This window comes from Megalobrama amblycephala, linkage group LG22 (genome assembly GCF_018812025.1).
Source record: "Megalobrama amblycephala isolate DHTTF-2021 linkage group LG22, ASM1881202v1, whole genome shotgun sequence".
Lineage (NCBI taxonomy): Eukaryota > Metazoa > Chordata > Actinopteri > Cypriniformes > Xenocyprididae > Megalobrama > Megalobrama amblycephala.
Genome location: NC_063065.1, coordinates 22,646,283 through 22,668,995, shown reverse-complemented (window position 1 = coordinate 22,668,995; position 22,713 = coordinate 22,646,283). Strand labels below are relative to the sequence as shown.

At 41.0% G+C, this 22,713-nt stretch overlaps 1 protein-coding gene, 1 long non-coding RNA gene and 3 gene segments (V, D, J or C); 2 read left to right on the top strand and 3 right to left on the bottom strand.

Moving 5' to 3' along the window:
• The window catches only part of LOC125258325, a 116,476-nt gene extending 114,785 nt beyond the window's left edge, over positions 1 to 1,691 (bottom strand). Inside the window, 1 exon segment of the V gene segment in view lies at positions 1,490 to 1,691. Within this exon segment, the coding sequence occupies positions 1,490 to 1,538 (49 nt within the window).
• Positions 1 to 22,713, top strand: part of LOC125258304 — a 725,453-nt gene that overhangs the window by 505,683 nt on the left and 197,057 nt on the right.
• On the top strand, positions 4,309 to 6,304 carry LOC125258334. The gene is made up of 2 exons (XR_007182585.1): positions 4,309 to 4,501; positions 5,810 to 6,304. It is a non-coding gene; the product is annotated as an uncharacterized LOC125258334 (long non-coding RNA).
• LOC125258330 lies at positions 8,548 to 9,241 on the bottom strand. The segment is given in 2 exon segments: positions 8,548 to 8,984; positions 9,070 to 9,241. Coding segments are annotated over 2 exon segments (372 nt in total).
• LOC125258324 lies at positions 14,221 to 15,119 on the bottom strand. The segment is given in 2 exon segments: positions 14,221 to 14,781; positions 14,873 to 15,119. Coding segments are annotated over 2 exon segments (375 nt in total).

Below are 22,713 nucleotides of genomic sequence, written 5' to 3'. Positions count from 1 at the left end.
AAGAAACAAAACAGGAGTGCACTGCAAAACATGCTGTTCTTAGAGTTTTTGTCTTGTTTCTAGTCAAAATATCTTAAAGTTCTTAAATCAAGAAGAATTTTCTTGACAAGTAAAAATTATTTTCTTGTTTTCAGGAAAAATAAGTCAAAATTAAGTAAGTTTTTTTTTCTGAAAACAAGAAAATAATTTTCATTTGTCAAGAAAATTCTTCTTGATTTAAGAACTTTAAGATATTTTGACTAGAAACAAGACAAAAACTCTAAGTAAGTACAGCATGTTTTGCAGTGTGAGAAGGTGGTACAGTATTTGGGGCCATAGACACAGTGTCTGATGAAGCATTATGATAAAATATTAGGCTACATCTATGGATATTGTAGTCTAATTGGTTCATGCTCCACGCTAATTGGTGAAAATGAATCTCGTTATCCTGAAACTTTCATGATTTACAGTAAACATGGAAGATTGTTTGTCTGTTTCCATACAACTATGCATTACGAGTAATGCAACAGTTACTTATCATTTTGAGCAGTTGTATCAATTGATAGTTAGATCATTGTAAGGAAATGAATAGACACTCATTTGAAATGTAATGTGTGAATTGCCTTTTGAAATAGTAGTACTTTGATGTTAAGTTGTGTCATATTGAACAGGTGATTTTTGTTGAATGAACGAATGATCTAAGTTTTATGTGTATTGTATCCAAGCAAATGAGAAAGGTGTTAGAGTTTTGAAAAATGTGCATTTTGATCATTGGTTGAGTTTTGTGTCTAGAGTTGTGAAAAATGCTATCAAGGTTCTGAAAATAGTAGCAAAGTGATTGTAAAAAACTGTAATACAGATCATATTATATTGTAAAGTGGACGAGCACCACTCACATTTTCTCCACATTTTAGTCCAGTTTAGTAAGGGATACAAGATTGTATGTTACATGTTTACTTAAAATAAAGTTTTGATACACCATTGTGTTGTTTGTGATCCTCCATCAGCAGCTGCAGTATCTCTCAGCTGTATCAGTGCATCACTGTGATGTCTGACTGACCGAGGTTTTTGTACCACTCTTTATCACTGTGTGAACACATATTGACTGTTGATTTCATGTAAACTCTGACAGTAATAATCTCCTGTATCTTCAGTCTGGACTCCACTGATGGTCAGAGTGAAATCAGTTCTGGATCCACTGCCACTGAATCTAGATGGAGTGTTTGAAACTCTTTGGTTTGCAGAATGAAACATGAGTTTAGGAGCTTCTCCAGGTTTCTGCTGGTACCAGGCCATACAAGTATGTGTTCCTACACAGGCATTGCTCACTACTGTGTTTGTTTTGCAGTTTATAGTCACTGATTCACCAATCTGAACCATTTTTACAGAAGGGGTTTGAGTCACAGTCACCTGTCCACTGAAACCTGATAGAAAAAGCAGGATATTTGTGTAACATTCACTGTTGATGATATTATTATATTTTAGCATGAAAATTTATTGAAACATTTACCTTGAATAAACAGTGTGAGAGTCCAGATGAAGAAGGTGATTGTGTTCATTGTTGTTCTTTTGTCTTGTGTGATGATGAAGATTGTGTTCTGTTCTGCTCTCAGTCATGAAGTGTTAAACTCACAGCACTATAAACACTCTCAGAGCACTGAAGCATGTGTCACAATGCAAACAAGTGGGCAGGATTTACAACAGACAAACTAATAAACTCTCTACAAGATGTGGTATTTCAATGGTCTACTTTAGACATTCAAGTGATTGTAAGTAACTTTACAACTACATGTCAACTTATTCTAGTTATCCGAACCCAAACCTAACACTCTTCTACAGTCTACTGATACATGATACTACTGATACTAATATAATGAGAGTTAGTCGACATGTAGTTGACAAGTTACTTATAGTCAGTAGAATATCTAAAGTGGACCATCGAAATAAAGCGCAACCTAAGATTTTACATTCAGACTGATGTTGAATCATTTTGTAATAACTGTACATATTGATTAATTGTACAATTTTTTCATTTTTAATTATAAAATGTTATATATATATATATATGTTTGACAGTCTGATGAGACACTAGTCTTTGACTTTATATGAACATCTCTCAGTGTGGATGAAGCATTTTCAGCTTTCAGTGCCGCTGTAGAAATAATCTATTCACTCTCATGATTCATTTATATAAGGTGAATGTTTCTGATAATATGTGACCAAAATAAAGTGAGCAGAATTCAGCTGGTCATGTGATCTCAACATGGTGGTCTTTCTTTCTTTCTTTCTTTCTTTCTTTCTTTCTTTCTTTCTTTCTTTCTTTCTTTCTTTCTTTCTTTCTTTCTTTCTTTTTTTTTCTTTCTTTCTTTCTTTTTAGGCCACCAAAATTACTGGAGAATCATACATATAGATAATTTTAAACATATTTGTCAAACACATTAACTATTTCTTCATAAACACATTACAGTTTTTCTCAGTTGCTTTGGTACATTTCTTGAATCATCCTTACAATTTACAAAACTGTATGTTCATTTCTCGAAATAATTCATACAAACAGCACAACATTTTGGATTACCTGCAAAATCATTAGTTCATCTCTCAAAAGCAAGTATTTATGTCAATGAACATATCAAGTCCTTGTGTCATTGTTCTCAAACATGATAGTCAAAATGCTTAGCCATGTTGTCAATATAACAGTGATGAATATTTCAGATGTAGCCTAAACTATGGCTATGGTTTTTATGACAGTGGACAAATTACTGTAAAATGTCCTTGTGATAAATAAAAAAAGACAAGACTATATATACACCCTTTATATGTATTCATGTGTATGTGTGTGATATAGTATGTATCTGTATAGAGTTCATTTAGTCTACTATACTGTAAGTGTAAAGCAAGTGTAATATGCTCCTGTAATATTAAGATTATAGCATGCATACCATATTAGAGTACAGTGCACATTGCTGAAATACATACCTGTTATGTCTATGAAATGCTTGAATGATTGAGGAAAAGGTTTTTCTCCAAATGTTCGGCTGCACATTTAGACCCACATAAGCCATTGTAAGGTCATGATTGAGAACATGAGATCATGAGAACAAGAGGCCTCATAGTGGGCCTCATTTCACCAGAAACGTGCCTATGCCCTTTGCCTTATCTACCTCTTCCTCTGTTTGGCCTCCATACCTTTCTACCCCACATCCTTACTCTTCTTCTTCTTCCCAGCTGTTGACCCCATTCTTCCATTATCAGAAACTGAAACTCTTGTGTTGTTTCTGTCTATATATGCTTTCCAGTTGAAGATTCATGACATGCATCTTTCTGCTTTAGAGAACTGGTTGTGTCATTGGTTGATCTAATGCTTTAAATTTTCCTGAATACATTAGTGAAATTCAGGATTCACCTGCAATATTCATCAATTCAGGACACATTTACAAAAGTCTAATAGAAATGTTTAGATAATATACTTGACATTTTAGGTCAACCATTTTGCATTTAATGACTTGTGCGATGAACTGAACTAATGACTAGATGTTTTGAGGGGTACGATTATTCAACAGAGAACCATATAACACATTTTGAGCAACATGACATTATCAATTGATAATGTAGGAAATAATTGTACATGATCAATTGCCTGAATGTACTAAAGCATTTTCAATGTGTTCAAAAGAATGAGAAACTGCTTTTATGATGCGCACAAGTGACTAGATGATGTGGAGGATGAACAAGTAGTTTTGAGAATTTCAGTTCTGATCTGAGAAATGTGCCAAAGAGACTGAGAAAAACTGTAATGGACTACACCTTTCAAAACATGTTAACATCAGAAATCAAGTACAAAATAAATCAATTTTACTGTTTTTAGAGTAAAGCAGAAATGATGTACATAATGGTGTTTGTGAGTCCTGATGTCCTGTTATGTTCCTGATGGTGTTCATCAGGACTCATAATCAGGTCATGTGACACTAGATTAAACAATGTGAATATGAAATGTTCAGAATTATTGATTGATTTATTTGAAGCTGCAGGTTTTTCTGTGAATCATGATGATTGAGCTTCATATGAAGAACAGAAGATCATTATGAGAAACTCCACAACATCATCCATGATAAAAGAGGTCAAAGGTCACCTCAGAGGTCACAGATCATCAGATATATTTCTATAAGCAGTGTTATATCAGCACATGATGAGAGTGTGAATGAGAAATATAGGATAGAAAGTCAAACTGAATGATATCTGTGTAGATGAATAAACTCTTCAACTGATTATGACTGTTTTTCAAGTGATAACAAACATTTTAAATGAAAGTGTGTTTGTTCCTTTGAAAATCATTTAGTCCAAACTGAATGTTTGCGTGTTGAGAAGATGTGAGTTTCTTCTAATATCAGTGTGTTGAAGTGTTGTTTCTCTCTCTCTGCTGGAGTTTGTGTTCACTCGAGTGGAATAGAGGTTTTTGTACGACCGTTTCATTAGATTGTATCACTGTGGTACACATTCGGTGGAGGAACTAAACTGGTGCTCGGTAAGTCCTTTTAATTACACATTTAAAAAAAATATACAACTTAGATTTCAGAAAGTGTTATACAGTTGAAACAAGAAAAACATTTTTAAATAATAATAATTATTAGATATTATGGTGAGACTTTACTTGAAGCCTTAAAGTTATTCATAATGTATGTTATAATGCCTCATATCTTTTCATAAATAATTGTAGCCAAAGTTAAAATGCATTATAATATTTGCACATTTCTTGCAAATCTCTGCATCTGAACTTGGTTGTTTGTTATGAGTTTTAACATATACTTTCTAAAGGTGTAACAATTAATAGAGCTGTACAAAAAAAAAACAAAAAAAAAACAAAACAAAAAAAAAGTAGTTGAACTAACTTTAAAAATAATAATAATAATAATAATAATAATAATAATAAGGCAAACTATGAGATTCAACTTTTTAAGTTAACTCAACTAATTTGCTCCAGTTAAAATCAATGTAAAAACTTTTGTTCATCTAATGAGTAGCAGGTTGTTTTTTGAACTGAAAACTTCTTGTCAAGAAAACTAAAGAATGTTTAGCATTTATCAATGTGAGCAGCTAATCTTTGTTTTTTCATCTCAATGTTTTATTTTCAAAGCTAGCTAAGTTGAAAAAAAAGAGGTAATTATTATTAAAAAATGATTATTGCTTTATATTTACTGGCTTGATTTATGCTGCTGTTGTTCATCATCACCATGTTTGAGATTTGTGTGTTGAGGTTTATGTTCTTCTCTCTGCAGCTTTTGCAACTTGTTTCTCTGGGTGAAAATGGGTAAAATGTGTGTCTCTAGTTTTTAAGAAGCAAATTATGTTCATGTCGTGTAACTTTGAAAATAAAACATGGAGATGAAAAAACAAGGAGTGCATTGATAAATATTCCTTGACAAGAAGTTCAAAAGACTATGTGTTACTCATTAGATGAACAAAAGTTTTTACGCTGATTTCAACTGGAGCAAATTAGTTGAATGCGACAGGTTGCCTTATTTCTTTTTACAGTGAAACTGTGGTTACAATTATACATGAGATCATACATACACTATAATGTGTATAACAATGCTTAATTAATGTATTAAAATACTTTTATAATGTATTGTGTATAAAGGCTTTAAGTAAAGTGATAGTGATATTGTTTTATAATTATTTAATCTAAAATAATGATATTGTTATATTTATACATTCAGAAGAACAGCATTATTCCTTAAAAAAATCTAAACATATTTCCATAATGTGTCTCACTATGAGTTTAATCAGTGTGTTTTCTTAGTGTTTGTGAATGTGTTGTGTTTGTCTCCTGCAGCTGGTCCCACAGTGAAGCCCTCAGTGTCTCTGCTGCCGCCCTCTTCTCTGCAGATCTCTGGAGACTCAGCCGCACTGCTCTGCCTGCTCAGCTCTTACTCTCCACAGGGGGCGCTGGTGAGCTGGACACTGGACGGGTCAGAGGTCACCGAGGGGGTCGTGACCAGCGCAGAGAGCCAGCGGGACGGCCGCTACAGCCGCAGTAGCGTCCTGACCCTCAGCAAAGCACGCTGGGAAGAGGGAGAGGTGTACGTCTGCAGAGTAACACATGATGGAGCTCCTCATGAGGTCTCGTTCCACAAGAGCTCTGAGTGCTGATGTTTCTCTCCTGAAGATGAGCCGTATCTGAGTGTCCTGTGTCAGGCAGGATTCACATGAGTCTAGTGCTGCAGCTGTAGTGATTTACAACTCAATACTGAAAGAGAGCTGGCGTGTCAAAGCACTGTGTGATCTTTCAATCTGCTGTAACATTCAATAAAGCTTCTCAACAAGTTCACTTTGTGTCTGACAACATCATTCAACTAACAGATGAAGATGCAGGTGCTTTTCACAAGCTTGATGTAGCAGGAAATAAAGTCAAATAAAGCTCTTGGGGTTTGAACATGGTCTCTGGAGACAGAGCTGCTCTATTCTGAGAGGATCACAATCACTCCACCCTGACAATGCAAATGGGCTTTTCAGTCTCACTGTTTGATTGGTCACATGATCTGGACTGGAACACACCAGTTTCACTTCTGCTGAAAATGTCACGATGAAAATAGGGATATGAAAATGTCATGAAAATCAACTGAATTCAGTCTGTTCAGTTTGATTGACAGGGATCATATATTACACCTAAAACATGGTGATCATATTAAACACTGACTCATTCTCTTCAGAAACACAAGATGATGTTGATTTAGATGATCTAGTGTTATTAGTGTTTGTCTGTGAAGACGGATGAAAGTTGTTTGTTGGTTGATGAAGAAGAGCTCTTGATTCAGAGTCATAGAGCAGTAGTTGCCGCTTACACCCTGACAGGGAGAGATCAGGACCATAAAAGAGTCCAAGTTTTACTGCTTTACATCACCAAATCACAGTAACAGTAAATATACAGAGTCAGACACACACATTCACACATCATTCTCTACAGGACACAACTGAATGATTCCTGCTGTATCAGTATCAATGATCTTGCTGCTCAACATTCAAACACTTGTCTATTGTTTGCTGTAGCAGTGCAGTGTACTTTCAGAAACCCTCCACCTCCCCCAGCTCCACCTGTCCAGATCTGCTATGGGGTGATTCATGTTTGCTCGTACAGCAGCAGCATGTTGTGTGTGTTGGCAGTGGAGAGTTCAAACTCTACAGCAGATATAATCAACAGCAGCAGACCAAACACATTAACATTGTCATATTCATTACCTTCACAAACTCTCCAAGAATTGTCATGTCAGAAATCTAGTTCAGTCATGAAACTGAAGATGGCACAGGCTTCGATCGCTCCTTTACATGCAGTCTGTAATCGATCACATCAATACCAAATGACTCAGGCTGATTGGTCTCTGCTCATCCTGCAGCCAATGAGATCCCTTCTCAACATTTAATAGTCTGGTTCAGTGTTTGCTGTAGGATAGTCCTGCATCTATAAGAGTTCCTGAGAAATTCAGACACTTAAGATAAGTCAACAATGTTTTACCATTTCAAACACAATGTTGAATGTTCTGATGTATCATTGCATAAACAGTAAAACATACACATGTTCAAAATGTTTGCTGTAGTGATGAAAGAAATTAAGTTTTTGAAAACTTTGAATCAACCATTGCTTCGCAAAATGATACACCTGCTGGTCAGAAAAGTGTAAATATAATGAAAACTCAGCCAAATCATTCATAAAAACACCTTTTACAAACAAAATGCAAATGTTTTATTGAAGTTGTTCAATATCAAATCATCTAATTACATATGTAGTTTCTTCATAATGTGTTATTTCATTAAATTATAGGGCTTGTTTTGTTTTTATTTAACTCTTGGGGGTCCCTGATAACATAACCATCATGAAATGTGGAAAAACAGAAAAGGCTGCACCACTTCAGCCCCTCATTTCATTGAACAGACGTGTCATATAAAGATCCGGTGTGAAGTCCAAAAACGTTTTATGTTGCCTGAGGGCGACACCATGCCATAGAGGAATAAAGAAACAATTCTATAAGTGAGTTAACTTCAGCAAAACTTGTATGTAATGTTGTATTTTCAGTGGTTTAATCTGGAACAATTACTGGGACACCATAGGAAGATTTATTGTTTCCTCTTTAAGCATTTGCGCTCATGCTGTATGTCGACGGGGAAGCAGAGGTCGTTTTGACAAATGTTTTGTTAATAAAAAGGCTTAAATACAAACACTTTTCTCTCTTTGCTGTGGAAGTTCAGTATAAGAGGAAATGTCAGGCATCTTCACTGCAGTATTGATCTGGTGAAGGAGGAGGCCATCGAGTGAAAAAGGTTGAGAAACTCTACACTAGTGTCATCACATCGACTCAACGTCAAAGTGACTGACAGATAGAGAACTCAGTTATGTAACAGACACGCCATCTAGTGATGAAGCATGGAAGTGCAATTAAAGTGACGGACTTTCCTGCAGTTAGATTACATTGTAGTGGCAAGTTTTGCAGGACCAAACACCACTAACATTTATAATATAAAGATTATGTTACATGCTTAGTACATGAAAATAAATAAATAAATAAAGTCTCTGAAAGGTTTGATACAGCATTGTGTTGTTTGTGATCCTCCATCAGCAGCTGCAGTATCTCTCAGCTGTATCAGTGCATCACTGTGACGTCTGACTGACCGAGGTTTTTGTACCACTCTTTATCACTGTGTGAACACACAGCTACTAGGACAGTGTAAACTCTGACAGTAATAATCTCCTGTATCTTCAGTCTGGACTCCACTGATGGTCAGAGTGAAATCACTGCCAGATCCACTGCCACTGAATCTAGATGGAGTTCCTGACTGGAGTCTGTTTATATAGTAAATCAGGAGTTTAGGAGCTTCTCCAGGCTTCTGTAAGTACCAGTGTAAGTAATTACTACTATACACTGCACTGCTGGTTTTACAGTTTATTCTGACTTCTTGTCCTGGATGAGCTGTTATTGTTGATGGACTCTGAGTTACAGTGATCTGTCCTCTACACTCTGAGAGAGAAAAAAGAAAAGAAAATTAAACAAATTTCACATTTTAAAATAAATTATTAATCATTATGAATATTTTACCACAAACCTTGAGCAAACAGTGTGAGAGTCCAGATGAAGAAGGTGATTGTGTTCATTGTTGTTCTTTTGTCTTGTGTGATGATGAAGATTGTGTTCTGTTCTGCTCTCAGTCATGAAGTGTTAAACTCACAGCACTATAAACACTCTCAGAGCACTGAAGCATGTGTGACAATGCAAAGTGACTCTCTCTATTTAAATCATCATCCTGAAGACTGTAGATCAGTCACAAACACATTTTCCAACAACTTCCTCATGCTGTGAAACATGTCAAACAATTATACACACATTTCTAAAGTCTATTGACAGAATCATGTATATCATTGATTTGGTCATTATTAATATTTTGTAAGGTCACTGAACACTTTCTATCATTCATTCTACACTGTTCTGGGCTCATTATTAGTTCATGTAATAAACTGCAGCAGCTCTTTGGTTTAATTGTGTTTCTGAATGACACAATATCAGTGTTCAGGGTGGAAGATTTCTCAGTTCTCTGGTACTGAACAACATCCATGAGCTCCAGCAGCATTAAAACACACTGTGCTCTTCTACTGTGAGGAACTGCAGTGTCAGTAATGGAGCGTCTAACAGTTCAGTTCAACAGCCTTTACTGAGATACTGCAGCTGACTGAATGTGTCGTCAAGTTACAGTTCATAACAAACTCAGTTCAACTGTCAGACTGATCTGTGATGGCATCAGAGTCATCAGCTCTATTTATTAAAGTTCCCGTTCTTCGTGATCCCATGTTTCAAACTTTAGTTAGTGTGTAATGTTGTTGTTGTTAGAGTATAAATAAAATCTGTAAAATTTTAAAGCTCAAAGTTCAATGCCAAGCGAGATATTTTATTTAACAGAAGTCGCCTACATCGAACGGCCAGTTTGGACTACATCCCTCTACTTCCTTCTTTAATGACGTCACTAAAACAGTTTTTTGACTAACCTCCGCCCACAGGAATACACAAGAGTTGCGTTTGTAGAGTGTGTTTGTCGCCATGTCGTCGAAACGCTGTTATTTTCATCCCGCAGTCCAATCACCGGGTCTGATTCCGGCTCAAATTGATAGGGTAAAATTAAAGACATGTTTACAATAACACTGAGCGCGTGCATCTCCACGTTATGGTAAGAGGCGTGACCTTTCCGGGCAAGGAGCGCTCAGAGCTGTCGAATCACAACACAGGAACCGCTGGCACAATCAGAACTCGTTACGTATTTCTGAAGGAGGGACTTCATAGAACAAGGAAGTCATCAGCCCGATTTTATGACAGTGGAAACAGCGGTATACAGATAAGTAAATTATGTGAAAAATACTGTGTTTTTTTACACGCGAAACATGAACACGTGTTATATTGCACACTATAAACACAATCAAAGCTTCAAAAAAACACGGAAAACGGGACCTTTAAAGGGTTAGTTCACCTAAAAATGAAATTTGTGATTAATTACTCTCCCTCATGTCATTCCACATCCGTAAAACCTTCATTCATCGTCGGAACACAAATTAAGTCATTTTGATGAAATCCCAGAGGCTTTTTTATCCTCCATTGAAAGCAACGAAATTCCCATCATTCAAGGTCCAGAAAGGTACTTAAGACATTGTTGAAACAGTCAATGTGACTGCAGTGGTGCAACCTGCGACGAGAATACTTTTTGTGTTCAAAAACAAAACAAAAATAATGATTTTATTCAACAAATTCATCTCTCCCCTGTCATTCTGCTACACTATTTACATTGGCCGGCTCCTGCGTCAGCATCACAGGCATGTGCAAAACAAAACAAACCTTAATGTTATGGCATTGCTTTCATTAAGGTTGCACCCACTGTAGTCATGTTGACTTTTTTAACAGTGTCTTTAATACTTTTCTGGACCTTGAATGACGGAAATTACGTTGCTTTCTACGGTATCAAAAAAAAAAAAACTCTCGGATTTCAACAAAAATATCTTAATTTGTGTTCTGAAGATGAAAGAAGGTCTTACAAGAGTGGAGCAACATGAGGGTGAGCAATTAATGACAGAATTTTCATTTTTGGGTGAACTAATCCTTTAATGTCATGTACTCAGTTGAGGAGAAACAAACGTGTTCATGATTTGGCAGCAATTACAACTTGTGCTCATAATGATTGCAATATACGGCAGTTGTTCTGTTTCTAGTGTTCTGAGTATTCTGAGCTCTGTTAAATAATTATACACCACTGCGAATAGATCTGTCCCTCGCCTTTATTACAACCGTTTGCTGAAAATGATACAGGACAATTTCAAATGAATGTGAAGAAATCATTTGCAGCTCAAAACTATTTATCTGAAGCATTTATCTTGAGGCTCTTTTCATTTTTATAATGTTACAGTTGAGCTCAAAAGTTTGCTTACCCCTTGCAGAATCTGCAAAAATATCATTTTAACAAAATAAGGATCATGAATAAACTATTTCACATAACCGATGTTTACTTAAAGTCAACAAGACAAAAAAACAAAACAAAACCTGAATTTATAAAAATGACCCCATTCAAGAGTTTGCATACCTATACTGTGTGTGTGGTTATCAGAGGGGTATTGTACAAAAGTAGAATTAAGAAAGCCAGGATAAGAGAAAAAGTGCAGCTTGACCTAGTTTAATCAGGCTCAGTCTGCTGCGCGTTTGCTGATCCAGGATGAGTACGTGCAGCTATAACAAGCCAGGTTTAGATAGTCGGGATAAGTGCACATTCACTGCATTCTTAAACAGACCACAGGATCGATCACAGAATCAATGATGCAAAAATGGATAAATCCCGTGAGCAACAGCTTCTAATGGAAACATGAAGAGGTGAAACATAATCATTACAATACAGAAGGGGACAGAGACACTGGAATGCAGGTAATATAGTTTATTGAACAACCAGGAGCAGGTACAGAGTGCAGATAATTGATGGCAGATATGGATACTGGAGTGATACTTGTCTTTTCTCTTGCAGATATCGCAGGCAGATGACGGACAGGAGCTGAGAAGATACAGAGGAACTCACACGAGACGAGGAACAACGAAGAAGACTTGGGAACACACTGGAGACAGGCAAGTATCTTGGAAGGAGTCCTTGAGGTAAGCATACAGGTAAGACCATGTGCAAACGAGACCGGACAGTGACTGTGTGAGTGTGTGTGCCTTTTGTGCTGCTGCTGATGGGATGCAGGCGTGATTAGTACTCGGGTGATGACGTGCGCTGTGGTTGGGTGATGGTAGAGCCTGGCGTGTCTGTGACAATAATCAGTGTTGCCAACTAATTTTCAGAGGAAGTTGCTAAATGCGGATCGATTTGTTGCTAAATGACGTTGTGATGTCATTGCGTTTTTGCGTAGTATACACTTAAAAAATATGATTTTGTAATATGTTCGTTTAGATTCGTTTATAAAAAAAAATATAAAAAATTTTTATTTATATATGCTGCAAGTTACTGTCTTATTTTTCCTTTGAAATTAGCGTTGTGTGCAAGTTGCTCACTTCTAGTTACCATATACAGTGACATTTCCTTCTCGGTGTCTGTATTGGACTCCCCACTTTGTTTTCCTTTACTACGTCATTTGCATGGCTTAAAGAGTTGATATTGTCCCCACCACTTTTTGAAACATCTCAAGCCATGGATGTACATAGTACTATGAAAGTTGACTAGCAGAATATTAATTTAATTCATTTGTTAAATAAGAGGCGATCTGGCTCTGGAAGGTGCTGTTTTTGAAATCATGCTGAGTGTTTATTGTCACTGTTATCAGGCTCAGGTTCAGTCTTCACACAGACGAGCGCTTCAATCTGTTGATTATCTATACGAGGGCGGATTACAACCCAGAACCTCTGACACGCTTAACAAAAGTTCAACCATCAGACCATGAGGGCACACAAACAGTTACAGCAGATGTATGTATTTATTCACTGATGTGAAGAATCTTGGGACTAACAATATAGTGTATTATAGTAGATTTTAAGGATGAAACTATCACGTTAAACAGGATTTACTGATAATTGAAATTGAACATGAATTATTGTATTAGCATACCCCCCCGACACACACACACACACACACTCCTGTCCCGCCTGTTTTTTGAAACAAACTTACACCACTGCACACACCCATACTGAAAATGCAAATGTTGCAGCAGTTATGTTTATTTTATTTAAAATGTTTGTTTTTAATAAGTAAATAGATAAGAACGTTTGGGGTATGAATGTGCAGTTTATGTTGAAGAACAAAACGTCAAAGTATCGTCAAGCTGTATTTACAACAGACCTTATTTTACTCATAAATTGAAAAAAACATTTATAAAACCGCACAGGAAAATCCCAAAGTAACCAGCGGTGAATTAGACTTCCAGGTTCCGTCTTTCTATATCTAAAGTGTTTGTTCTAGTCAGATACATTCTGATTTTGATGTCAATTTTAATGTAAAAGCTCTTGTGTCTCGTCTCTCAGCCCAGCTAACAAAAATATGTTCAAGAAAATGTTTTAAAATATGCTAAAAAGATGTTAAAATGTGTTAAAAAGAACTTTTTGCTAATGTTCCCTTTAAGTTATGAAAACATTATTTCTAAATGGTCTCTGTTTTTTAAATGTTTTAATTTTTATTTATTTTTTCTTGGTTATGTGAACGTTAAGAGAACATTCCATTTTATTACTCTTCAAACATTATGGGAACGTCACTTTTAAATGTTCTTTTGATGTTCTGAAACAAGCAGCAACCTTAAAAAATCAAACAAAACCATTTCAGAAAAAACATCATGTATAAATAAAGTTATTAAAGACCAGATAACTTTAAACTAACTATTAATGTTACTGGAAGATGTTTGTTCATAGCTATGAGAGAATCTTGCCAAAACGTTCCCTGTTAGCTGTTTGTTCACAGTCAGAATCAGCTTTAGTGCCAACTGTTCTTGCACACACTAGGAATTTTCATTTGTGGTGGCGCTTTCAGTATAAATAATAATAATAATAATATTTATAGGTTCAACTGTACTACAAGTGGTAACTAAATACATTTTTTAATACAGAAATAGTATGTTAAAAGCACATTTTAGTTCATATTCATGGTGTCTCAAAATAACGCAGTTGTGTACACTTAGATGTTCTTAAGATTATATTAAGAAGTACTAAAGAAGAATTTTTAGTATATTAAGTACTAAAGTATTGTGAGAAAATAGAGCTAAAAAGTACATTATGAAAGTGTACTTTTTTTCACCTGGGGAAGCAAGCAAGGGATATAAGATTAAATTTCACATGTTTACTTAGTACATCATAATAAATAAATGAAGTTTCTGAAAGTTTGAACACACCATTGTTTGTGATCCTCCATCAGCAGCTGCAGTATCTCTCAGCTGTATCAGTGCATCACTGTGACGTCTGACTGACCGAGGTTTTTGTACCACTCTTTATCACTGTGTGAACACCCGACTACTACCAGGACAGTGTAAACTCTGACAGTAATAATCTCCTGTATCTTCAGTCTGGACTCCACTGATGGTCAGAGTGAAATCACTGCCAGATCCACTGCCACTGAATCTAGATGGAGTTCCAGTATTACGGCTTGTAGCATAATATATGAGGAGTTTAGGAGCTTCTCCAGGTTTCTGTAAGTACCAGTGTAGGTAACTACTACCACATACTGCACTGCTTATTTTACAGTTTATTCTGACTTCTTGTCCTGGTTGAGCTGCTAGTATTGCTGGACTCTGAGTTACAGTGTACTGTCCTCTACACTCTGAGAGGAAAGAAAAAAAAACAAACAAACAAACATATATTACACATTTTATGAGAATTAATGATCATTGTAAAAACAGTCTCACGCAAACCTTGAGCAAACAGTGTGAGAGTCCAGATGAAGAAGGCGATTGTGTTCATTGTTGTTCTTTTGTCTTGTGTGATGATGAAGATTGTGTTCTGTTCTGCTCTCAGTCATGAAGTGTTAAACTCACAGCACTATAAACACTCTCAGAGCACTGAAGCATGTGTCACAATGCAAACAAGTGGGCAGGATTTACAACAGACAAACTAATATACACTAGAGTTACAGAATGATCATTTACATTCTGACTGTCTTACAAAATATAGACAAAACACAACAATAAATATGTAAATATAGATGACAATCCTAAGTAAAGTCCTGATTGTCTTGATGTTTCGACAGATTATCTTATCAGATTTTCCTGAGATGTGTTAAGAGTGACTGAATCTGTTCGGAAGACTGTCAGAGCCGCCCTGATTGTGAATCGTAAATATTTAACATTTTGAAAATGTACGATAGAAATCATGTTGTGTGGGGGAACTAGAACAAATGCGCATAGATATACGTATAAAACGATACCCAATAAAAAGAGCTACAGAAGACTACCTCCAGCTCGTGCTGTAACATCTAAAGTACATGTTCACACCGTATATATATATATATATATATATATATATATATATATATATATATAGGGCTGTCAAGCGATTAAAATGTTTAATCTAATTAATTACCTGATGTGGCAATTAATTAATCTAATTAAATGAAATTTAATCACACATCAATTTTGGCTGAGAAATTAACGGCAAAATTCATTATTGTGTAAAGCATCAAATAGACATTACAAAAAGTAGCTTCAGAAAGAAATATTTTATTTGATTCAACATAGAATTTATTACACATCACATGAAGTAAATTATGACTGAAATGTCATTTTTTGGGGGGACTATACCTTTATTTAATTATTTTTAATTAATATGAAAATATGAAATTAATTTTTTTATAAAATTAGACTCTAAATAAGAAACTAAAACTGCCAGTAGGTGGCAGTAAATGTCTTAATGATTAAGTCGTTCATTCATTCAGAAGTAAATGGTTCTCTTCAGGCCTATCAGACACAGACTGATCGGTGGACGACATCAAAGTAGACTCTGTTTGCTTTTGAATCGCTCTCACTGTAGTTTGATCGGTTTGTGTAGCGCCGCTTCAAGTCCAAAAAGTATTTTATGAATGGTCCGCTGAATCATTGGTTTCACTCAGTTCGTTCAAAACACGGGAATGAAACACTGCTGTGTATCGCACGGAGACTAACAGTTCTGCTTTGTTTTTATAGATTCATTGGCAAAACTGAACAAAACAGACAATATTGTGTCTAAAAAAAAACAATATTAACTTCTTATTTACTGACCTGTTGTATATGGGGGCATGTGCGTTAAATGCATAAAAAATTGTAACACCTATATTAGGGCTGTTGATTTAACTTTAGCGTTAATTAGATTAATCAGTTACGGTAATATTTAACGTGTTAAATCAACAGCCAAGTTCAACAATCAAGTTGTAGAAAGTCAACCATCACTGCAGCCCTCCACCAGTCGGGGCTTTATGGCAGAGTGGCCCGACAGAAGCCTCTCCTCAGTGCAAGACACATGAAGGACAAGGCACCATCTTGGAGTCCTTCAGGTGTTTTTTTAGCAAACTCCATGCAGGCTTTCATGTGTCTTGCACTGAGGAGAGGCTTCCGTCGGGCCACTCTGCCATAAAGCCCCGACTGGTGGAGGGCTGCAGTGATGGTTGACTTTCTACAACTTTCTCCCATCTCCCGACTGCATCTCTGGAGCTCAGCCACAGTGATGTTTGGGTTCTTCTTTACCTCTCTCACCAAGGCTCTTCTCCCCCGATAGCTCAGATTGGCCGGACAGCCAGCTCTAGGAAGGGTTCTGGTCATCCCAAACGTCTTCCATTTAAGGATTATGGAGGCCACTGTGCTCTTAGGAACCTTAAGTGCAGCAGAGAATCATGACCTCATGATTCTCATTTGCTCTGACATGCACTGTGAGCTGTAAGGTCTTATATAGACAGGTGTATGGCTTTCCTAATCAAGTCCAATCAGTATAATCAAACACAGCTGGACTTAAATGAAGGTGTAGATCCATCTCAAGGATGATCAGAAGAAATGGACAGCACCTGAGTTAAATATATGAGTGTCACAGCAAAGGGTCTGAATACTTAGGACCATGTGATATTTCAGTTTTTCTTTTTTAATAAATCTGCAAAAATGTCAACAATTCTGTGTTTTTCTGTCAATATGGGGTGCTGTGTGTACATTAATGAGGAAAAAAATGAACCTAAATGATTTTAGCAAATGGCTGCAATATAACAAAGAGTGAAAAATTTAAGGGGTCTGAATACTTTCCATATCCACTGTATTATTATGAAAACATACCTCATTATTTGAACTCATTTTCACTGAAGATATTTCAGAGCATTCTTGAACCATTTAGTGATTAATTGTTCATATTGATTAATTGTGAAATATTTTTGTTCCCTTTCGATACTTCACTTCGTACTGCGTATGGGGGGGAAAAGTCTCCCTTTTTCCCCGCTACTGAAGCCTTTTCAATAACGCAGTGTAACTGCATCGTCATTGGTTCACTCATGTTAAGTCGTTGAACCAATGACGGCGCGGCTCAGCTGTGCGGCCTATGGCGACCAAGCAACTTTCCCGCTGAAAGGGGCGGGGTTAAGCCCTATATAAGCGAGCATTTCGCCATAGGCCATCAGTCCTTTCTCCTTCAGCGACGACTCTACTTCTCTTCGCTGATCCTCGCCGAAGCCTGCTCGCCGCCTGGAAACCAGCTCGCCGAGAAGAAGCTCCGCCGCCGTTGAAGAGGCCCTGCAGCAGACCAGCTGAGTCGCCGGATCCCGCCAGCGGCTTCGCCCCCGTTGAAAGCCGCTGAAGCGCCGTCAACGAGCCGCCGCCTCCCGCTGCCTGCTTCCGGCCTGCTGCCCCCCGCTGCCTGCTTCCGGCCTGCTGCCCAGCGCGTCTCCTGCTGCCATCCGGCGTGCCTCAATTGAGCGTCTTCCCGTGGTTTTTCCGCCGCCTTCTAAGAGCTATTTCCAGCGGTTTTCACCGCTCTTCGAGCACACCGGCCCTCGCCGTATTTAAGAGCCTCCCAATCGCCGTTTTCACGGCGCACGGCATTCAAACATGCCGCACCACGCTTGTGGTACATGCAGGGCTCCCCTGCATGAGGACGACGGTCACAGCGAATGCGTCGGATGCCTGGGCAAGCCCCATGCGGATGATGCGCTCGCTGGTGGCTCATTCACTCACTGCGAGTGCATGAGTTTAGCGTCCTTGCGCTCACGAGCCGCTTTCTTCCGGGAGAGCGATCTCGCCGTTCGCGCCCTCCAGTCTCCTTCCTCCCGCGAGCCGGCCAGGAAGAGACAGCGGGGCAGAGCGACCCAGCGCAGAGAGCAGAGCGAGCTCACGTCGGCCCAGCGCCCGCGTGCCTCGCCTTCTCCCAGTAGAGAACAGTCCCCTGTGCTGTTCTCCCGCCCTGAGCAGCGTCCCTCTGCTGAAGCAAGCGACCTTGTCTCTTTTGGTGGATCGGATGAAGAGCCACTTGACGACTCTATGTCAGTTGCCGCCTCCGAAGCTGAAGGATGGGTGGGCGAGTCCGAAGACCCCGCCCCTTTGCCTTCCTTGGAGCCCATTGCTGCGCGCGGGTAGGACGCCGAGCTTTTCCGCGTCCTATCCAAAGCCGTGGAGGATCTGGACCTCGAGTGGGCCCCACCGGAGGAGCCGCCTCGCAGCCGCCTGGATGAGTGGTTTCTCCCAGGTCGTCGCCAGGCCCTCAAGCAGCGCTCTGCTCCGTTCTTCCCTGAAGTTCACGAAGAACTCAGAAAATCTTGGCGCGCCCCTTACTCTGCCCGCCTGCACACCACCCACCGGTCAGCCCTCACCTCTGTTGATGGCTCGGAGGAAAAGGGATACGAGCATCTGCCCGCCTTGGATGAAGCAGTGGCCGCTCACCTCTGTCCGCCCGCGGCTGTGGGATGGAAAACTAAGAGGGCCCTCCCGTCCAAACCTTGCAGGACCACCTCTGCTCTAGCAGGAAGGGCTTACGCTTCTGCTGGCCAAGCCGCCTCAGCGCTCCACTCTATGGCCATTTTTCAGGTCTTTCAAGCCAAACTTCTCCGCTCCTGGACGAGTCTGGCATTGACGCACCTGCCTTCAGGGACCTCCGCAGCGCCACTGACCTAGCCCTGCGGGCCACGAAGGCCACGGCCCATAGGACGTTCCATGGCCAGTTTAGTTGTGTTGGAGCGACACTTATGGCTCAACCTGATGGAGATTAAGGATCAGGACAAAATGGCGTTCCTCGACGCCCCCGCCTCTCCGTCAGGGCTCTTTGGACCAGCTGTGGAGGGATTCACAGAGCGTTTTACGGCCGCACAGAAGTCTTCTCAGGCTATGAGACACTTCTTGCCTAAACTCTCCAGTTCTGCGTCTGCTTTTAGCCGCCCCAGGCCTGCGCCGGCTCAGCAGACTAAACCGGCTCCCTCTGCTTCGCAAGCAGCACTGCCCAATAACCACCGCCAGCGCCCGCGCCCGCGCCCTCCTAAGCGCTCGTCTTTTTCAAGACGCCAGGGACCCCGGCCCAGGATTGTGCTGGACCCTGCGACTCCTAAGTCGTCCTGATCTGCCGGAACGGAAGAGGTTGGGGCAATGTCTCGCTGCGGCCAGACCATCCCAAAACGCTCCTTTGTGTAAACTCCCCTCCGCTCCGTTTATCTCCGAGCATTTGAGTTCTACAATGTGCTGTAAAAGGGCCCACAAATGTTGCGTCCTCACCAACCGCCGTTCTCACGGCGACCCATATTTTACATTCTCCACAAAAGAGCAAATTTCCTCTTCCACCCGACCAGGTACACAGCCTGCCCCTAAGCGCCCAGTCGACCGATGTCATTCTACCACTTGCTACCCGGGCCGAGGCTTGGCAGGCCATCCCCGGGGTGTCAAGCTGGGTACTAAATACAATAAGCCAGGGCTACTCGCTCCAGTTCGCCAGAAGGGCTCCGCGGTTCAGCGGGGTTGTTCAGACTTCGGTGCTTGCGGACGATGCTCATGTCCTCCGAGCCGAAGTGTTGACGATGCTAAGGAAAGGGGCCATAGAAATAGTTCCCCCCGCAGAGAGCGAATCCGGGTTTTACAGCCGCTATTTCTTAGTTCCAAAGAAAGACGGCGGTCTCAGACCCATTCTGGACCTCAGACATTTGAACCTTTCCCTCATGAAGCGAAAGTTCAAAATGCTAACGTTGAAACAAATCCTTGCGCAGATTTGCCCCGGGGATTGGTTCTGCTCGCTGGACCTGAAGGATGCTTATTTTCACATCCAGATAGCCCCTCATCACAGGCGGTTCTTGAGATTCGCTTTCGAGGGTGTGGCTTACCAGTACACGGTCCTTCCTTTCGGCCTGTCCCTGGCTCCTCGCACTTTTACGAAGTGCATGGACACGGCGCTCTCCCCTCTAAGACAGATGGGAATACGAGTCCTGAATTATCTCGACGACTGGCTCATTTTAGCCAATTCGAGATCAGAGCTGGAACACCACAGATCCGTGCTCCTCAGCCACTTGAAGTGCCTAGGTCTCAGGGTCAATCTAGCCAAGAGCTCGCTGCTTCCCACGCAACGCATTGCGTTCCTGGGGGCGGTTTTCGACTCTGTCCATATGACGGCAGTAGTCTCACCAGAGCGCGCTCTGGCCATTCAGCAGCTCGCGGCTTCAATCAAGAGCAAAGCCTACCTTCCTCTGAAGACTTTCCAGAGGCTATTAGGGCTGATGGCTTCCGCCTCCCTAGTGCTTCGTCTCGGCCTGCTTTACATGCGGCCTCTACAGTACTGGTTGAAGTTCCGGGTCCCTCCTCACGCCTGGCGGCACGGCCGCCTGCGTCTCAAGGTCAATCAGGCCTGTTTGGCAGCCCTGACACCTTGGATGAACCCCGCGTGGTTCGCGCTTGGAGTACCCCTGCAGGCGATAACATGAAGGACGGTGCTTTCGACGGATGCGTCCAACATGGGTTGGGGCGCGCTGTGCGAAGGCAGCCCGGCCTTCGGCTCGTGGACACACGAGGAGAGCCATCTGCATATCAACTGTCTCGAAATGTTGGCAGTGATTTATGCCCTCCAGGCTTTTCAAGCTCGTTTAACGAATCGCCACGTCTTAGTCCAGTCGGACAGTATGACAGTGGTTTCGTATATAAATCGCCAAGGGGGTCTTTCGTCCAGCCGCTTATGCGCTCTGGCGAAGCGCCTCCTGGAATGGGCCTCTACAAGGGTTCGATCGCTCAGAGCGACTCACATACCCGGAAAGAGCAATCTGGGTGCAGACATGCTATCTCGGAGCAACGTCCCCTCAGACAAGTGGATGCTCCACCCCCAGACAGTCCTCTTGATCTGGGAGTCCTTCGGGAGGGCAGAGATAGATCTCTTCGCCTCAGAAGGCAACTCTCATTGCCCAACCTTCTATTCAAAGAAGGACGATGCGTTGGCCCACTCCTGGCCCAACACCCTTCTTTATGCTTTTCCCCCGGTCGCTCTGATCCCGCAGGTCATCAGGCGAATCAGGGAAGACAAACACAGAGCTCTGTTAGTGGCACCGCTCTGGAGAAGTCAAACTTGGACTTCGGAGCTGTTCAGGCTTTCCACGAAAGCCCCATGGCCAATACCCCTGAGACGGGACCTCCTCTCTCAGGCGAACAGAACGATTTGGCACCCACAGCCGGAGCTTTGGGCGTTGCATCTGTGGTCCCTCGACGGGAGCCGCTAGATCTCCCAGAGGATGTTCTTAATACCATCTCACAGGCTAGAGCTCCATCCACGAGACGCCTCTACGCCCAGAAATGGTCGGTCTTTGTTAACTGGTGTTCTCCACGAAACCTAGACCCGGAGGATTGCGAAGTTTCCGCCATTCTGTCTTTCCTCCAGGAGCGTTTGGATGCGGGACGAGCCCCATCTACGCTCAAAGTCTATGTAGCAGCCATTGCAGCGTTTCACACACCCGTGGCTGGCCAGTCATTGGGACGGAACCACCTTATCATAAGGTTTTTGAGGGGCGCCAGACGTTTACATCCTCATAGACCCCTCACAGTTCCGTCCTGGGACCTCTCTCTGGTCCTGAGAGCTCTTAAAGGTCCGCCTTTTGAGCCACTGCGCCTTGCGGATCTTCGGCCCTTGACGCTCAAAACCGCTCTGCTACTAGCACTAGCATCGGTTAAGCGTGTTGGTGATTTGCAGGCACTCTCTGTGAGCCCTGTGTGCCTTTGAGTTTGGGCCAAACGACTCTAAAGTCGTTCTGAAACCTAGGCTAGGCTACATTCCTAAAGTGCTCTCCACTCCCTTCAGAGCACAGGTTATTTCACTCGCTGCGCTTCCCACTTCGTTGGATGAGCAAGAGTTGGAACTGTTATGCCCTGTTAGGGCATTACGCATTTACTGTGAGCGATCTCAGCCCTTTCGACAGTCTGATCAGCTCTTTGTCTGCTTTGGTGGCCGCACCAAGGGCTCTTCGGTCTCAAAACAGCGTCTCTCGCGTTGGATTGTCGACGCTATAGCTCTCTGCTACTCCTCTATGGGCACTGCCTGTCCCATAGGAGTTAGAGCTCATTCCACTAGAAGTATGGCCTCTTCTTGGGCTTGGTCTAGTGGTATTTCTATTAAAGACATCTGTGACGTGGCCGGCTGGTCTTCGCCATCCACTTTTGTCAGATTTTACCAATTGGACGTGCCGACCTTGCAAGCTCGGGTCCTTTCAGTGTAAATTCGCGGCCTCCTTCGAGTTCCCGCTTTTTGCACGATTCAGGAGTTTCTCCTCTTGTAGTGTAACAAGGGTTCGACGGCTTCG